Raw genomic sequence first — 3,567 nt, forward strand, 5'->3', positions numbered from 1 at the left:
GAAAACGCCGTTTGCGGGTGATTTGTGGGTGAAATTCCGGGAGTTCTGGAGAAAGCAGGAGCGTGGGAATGCGGGGGGGGGTTCCCGGGGCCGGGGGGGTCCCGCCCCGGGCAGTTCCGTGTGCCCCCTCCCCCCCGTGGGTCAATATTTCCCAAGGCCCGCGTCCCACGGGGGGGGAGGGGCGGGGGGGCACCCGGATGCGGGGGGTGGGGGAAGGGGGGTCCCGGACATCCGAGTGCCCTGGGGGGAGGGGGTGGCTGCACAGCTGGGGGTCCCCTCCCCAGTGTCCCCAGTCCCTCCCAGTACACCCCAGCCTCCCCCCCCCCCCCGTTTTCCCCCGTGTTCTCCTCAGTGTTCCCAGTTCACCCCATTAATTCCCCCCAGTCTCTTCCAGGCATCCCCAGTTGATCCCAGTCCCCTCCAGTGTGCCCCCACTGTCCCCAGTCCCTCCTAGCGCATTCCAGTCCCCACCCCCCATCCGCCACAGCGTTCCCAAATCCCTCCCTGTTTGTCCCAGTGCCCCTCCAGTGTCCCTCCCCAGCCTTCCCAGTGTCCCCCAATATGTCCCCGTACCACTCAAGTGCCTCTCAATGCATCCCAGCCCCCCTCAGTGTCCCCCCACAGCCTCTCCCAGTCCATCCCAGTCCCCCCCAGTTGCGGTCTGGGCAAAGACGGAACTGCCCGGGGCCCTGGGAGGTGCCACCTGGGGGTGTCCTGTGTCAGCCCCCCCCCAGTGTCCCCAACCCTGTCCCCTCCCCGGGGATAAAGTGGCTCCAGTCACAGCAGTAGGACAGACTGGGACCATGAGAGTGCAGTGAGTGGGGACACTGGGGGGGACATGGGGGACGGGGGACACATAGGGACATTGGGGGACATGGGGACATTGGAGGACATGGGGGGACATGGAGGGTCATGAGGGGACATGGGGAGACATGGGGACATGGGAGGTCATTGGGGTCATGGGCGGACACTGGGACATGGGGGACATGGGGACAGATGGGGGACATTGAGGACATGGGGGGGTCACTGGGGACATGGGGGTACATGGTGACATGGCTGAGGAGGGACCCCCTGTTCCCCCAGGCCTGGACAGATGAAGGTCCCCCCTGTCCTCTTCCTCCTCCTCCTCGGCCTCACAGAGCAATGGGGACCCTTGGGGACATCAGGGACTCCCGTGGGACCCTTGGGTGAGTTTGGGGTCCCAGGCCTAGAGTGGGGAGGTATCAGGCCCATACTGTAAGGTCCTGGGGTGACACTGGGGGTCCAAGGCCCAAACTGGGAGGTCCCTGACCCAAATTGGGAGGTTCTAGTCCCACAGTATGAGGTCCCAGGCCCATCTTGGGAGGTCCCTGTCCCATTCTGGAAGGTCCCAGCTCCATCCGGGGAGGTTCTAAGGTGACAACTGGGGATCCCAGGCCTATACTGGGAGGTTCTGAGGTGATAACTGGGGGTCGCAGGCCCATAATGGGAGGTCCCAGGGTGACACTGGGAGGTTTGAGTCTCACACCAGGAGGTCCCAGCTCCATACTGGGGGTCCCAGGCCCATCCTGGGGTGCCCCAGTTCATCCTGGGCAGTGTCCGGGGTCCCTGACTGTGGTGTGTCCCCAGGGGGGGTCCTGTACCCCTTCGGGCCAGGTGTGGGGGATGAGCCCACTCCCCATGAGGACGACGGGACGAGCCCCGAGATCTTTCTGTGGGAAAACTTCTCCTTCTTCGGGAGCGGCCACCACTCTTGCTACGTGGGTCATGTGACTGGAGGGACATGGGGGGCACATGGAGGGTGGCACTGGGGGGGTGACACCAGGAGGGGGGGATGGCAAGTGGGATGGGGGCCACCAGAGTTGGTGGCACCTCCTTTCTTGGCCACATGGGTGAGTGGAGACCCCTGGGGACATGGGGGACACCTGCAGGACCCCCAGGTGGTTTTGGGGTCCCAGGCCCATCCTGGGAGGTTCTGGGGTGACACTGGGGGTCCCAGGCCCATCCTGGGGGGTCCCAGTCCCATACTGGAAGATCCTAGCTCCATATGGGGAGGTTCTGGGGTGACACTTGCGGTCCCAGGCCCATCCTGGGATGTTCTGGGGTTACACCTGGTTTGGGGTCACTGTGACTGGCAGTGTCATAACTGGGACCACTGGGGGGTCACTGGTGGGTGCCCCCCAGGTGTCTCACAGGTGCCCTTTGCCCCCAGGTGAACAACAATGGGGTGGTGTCGTTCGGGACGAGGGTCCCCGAGTTCACCCCCCAGCCCTTCCCGCTGCCTGGCCACCGCCCCTTTGTGGCCCCGTACTGGGCTGACGTGGACACGCGGCTGGGGGGAGACGTCTGGTACCGCCAGAGCCGTGACCCTGAGCTGCTGGAGCGCCTGGCACAGGACCTGGCACCCACTGTGCCCCCAGGAGACCCCCCACCGCGCCCCACCTGGGCCCTCGTGGCCACCTGGGACCGTGTGGCCTATTTTGGGGCCGCCTCGGACAAGGTGAGACACAGGGGACAAGCTCAAGTGGCTTGGCCTTCAAGCGAGGTGTCCCCAGCCACAGTGGCACCAACCACAGTGTCCCCAGCCATGGTGTCCCCAGCTTTCTGGGGGACACAGGGCTGGGGACACGGCTGGGGACACAGCTGGGGGTGGCAGTGCCAGCGTGACACAGTGACAATGTCCCCCCCAGGTGAACACTTTCCAGGCCGTGCTGGCCTCCGATGGTGTCACCTGCTTTGTCCTGCTCAACTACGGGGACTTGCAGTGGACAACAGGCATTGCCAACATGGGGGACCCCCACACTGGACTGGGGGGCATCCCCGCACAGGTGGGGACATGGGGACACCCCCAGGGACCCCCACACTAGGCTAGGGGGGTTCTGGGATGGGGGGGTAAAGAGTTCTGGGGGGGAATTAAGGGGATTTGAGGTGAAATCAGGGATTTTAGGTGGAATTAAGGGAGTTTTGGGTGGAATTAAGGGGATTTGGGGTGAATTGTGCATTTTAAGTAAAATTAGGGGGATTTTAGGTGCAATTAAGGGAATTTTGGGTGGAACGAGTGGATTGGGATGAACTAAATGTCCTTTTGTGTAAAATTGTGGGAACCGGGACAGAACTGCCCCCCTCACCACCCACCCTGTCCTGTCCCCCCCTGTGTGTCCCCCTATATGCCCCCCAGGCCGGGTTTAACAGTGGGGACGACGTGCACTACTACAACGTGCCAGGGTCCCGCACGCCCACTGTGCAGACCCTCAGCCACCGCAGCAACCTGGGGGTCCCAGGGCGCTGGGCCTTCCGTGTCGACCACTTCGAGGCCACTGAGGGGCCCCTCGAGATGCCCTCAAGGACCCCCAGGACTCCCTCAGTGCCCCCCGAGTCCCGCAGGACCACGGCAGAGCGGGTGTATAACTGCGGGTTGTGAGCAGGTGACACCCGGGGCTCTGGGGAGAGTGCTGTGCCCGCACACCTGGGGCACCTGAGACCCCTCCCCTCAGCGCCCCCCGGAGGCCACGTGGTGATAGGAACACCAATAAACACCTGTTGAGCAACACCTGTGTGCAGGTGTGTGTGCACACCTGTGGGGGCGGG

The 3,567-nt window shown here is 63.9% G+C and overlaps 1 protein-coding gene across 1 annotated transcript; it reads left to right on the forward strand.

The window, feature by feature from the left end:
* The first annotated feature begins 5 nt into the window (after positions 1–5).
* Positions 6–3,410, forward strand: LOC127461293 (sushi, nidogen and EGF-like domain-containing protein 1). The gene is made up of 6 exons (XM_051768973.1): positions 6–17; positions 1,084–1,187; positions 1,609–1,739; positions 2,192–2,479; positions 2,670–2,807; positions 3,158–3,410. Exons 2-6 carry the CDS (start codon positions 1,094–1,096, stop codon positions 3,398–3,400), a joined length of 894 nt encoding a protein of 297 aa, XP_051624933.1. The 5' UTR covers positions 6–17; positions 1,084–1,093; the 3' UTR covers positions 3,401–3,410.
* Positions 3,411–3,567: the final 157 nt, after the last annotated feature.

The sequence above is a fragment of the Manacus candei genome, unplaced genomic scaffold (genome assembly GCF_025592945.1).
Source record: "Manacus candei isolate 608988 ecotype Guabito, Panama unplaced genomic scaffold, ASM2559294v1 h1tg000099l, whole genome shotgun sequence".
NCBI lineage: Eukaryota > Metazoa > Chordata > Aves > Passeriformes > Pipridae > Manacus > Manacus candei.

What these genes read in the sequence shown, in the direction of transcription:
- LOC127461293 (XM_051768973.1), top strand. Translation starts at nt 1,094, where the DNA reads ATGAAGGTCCCCCCTGTCCTCTTCCTCCTCCTCCTCGGCCTCACAGAG. An exon ending in GACTCCCGTGGGACCCTTGG is followed by an intron (nt 1,188 to 1,608) that starts GTGAGTTTGGGG and finishes GTGTGTCCCCAG; the next exon opens with GGGGGGTCCTGTACCCCTTC. An exon ending in GCGGCCACCACTCTTGCTAC is followed by an intron (nt 1,740 to 2,191) that starts GTGGGTCATGTG and finishes CTTTGCCCCCAG; the next exon opens with GTGAACAACAATGGGGTGGT.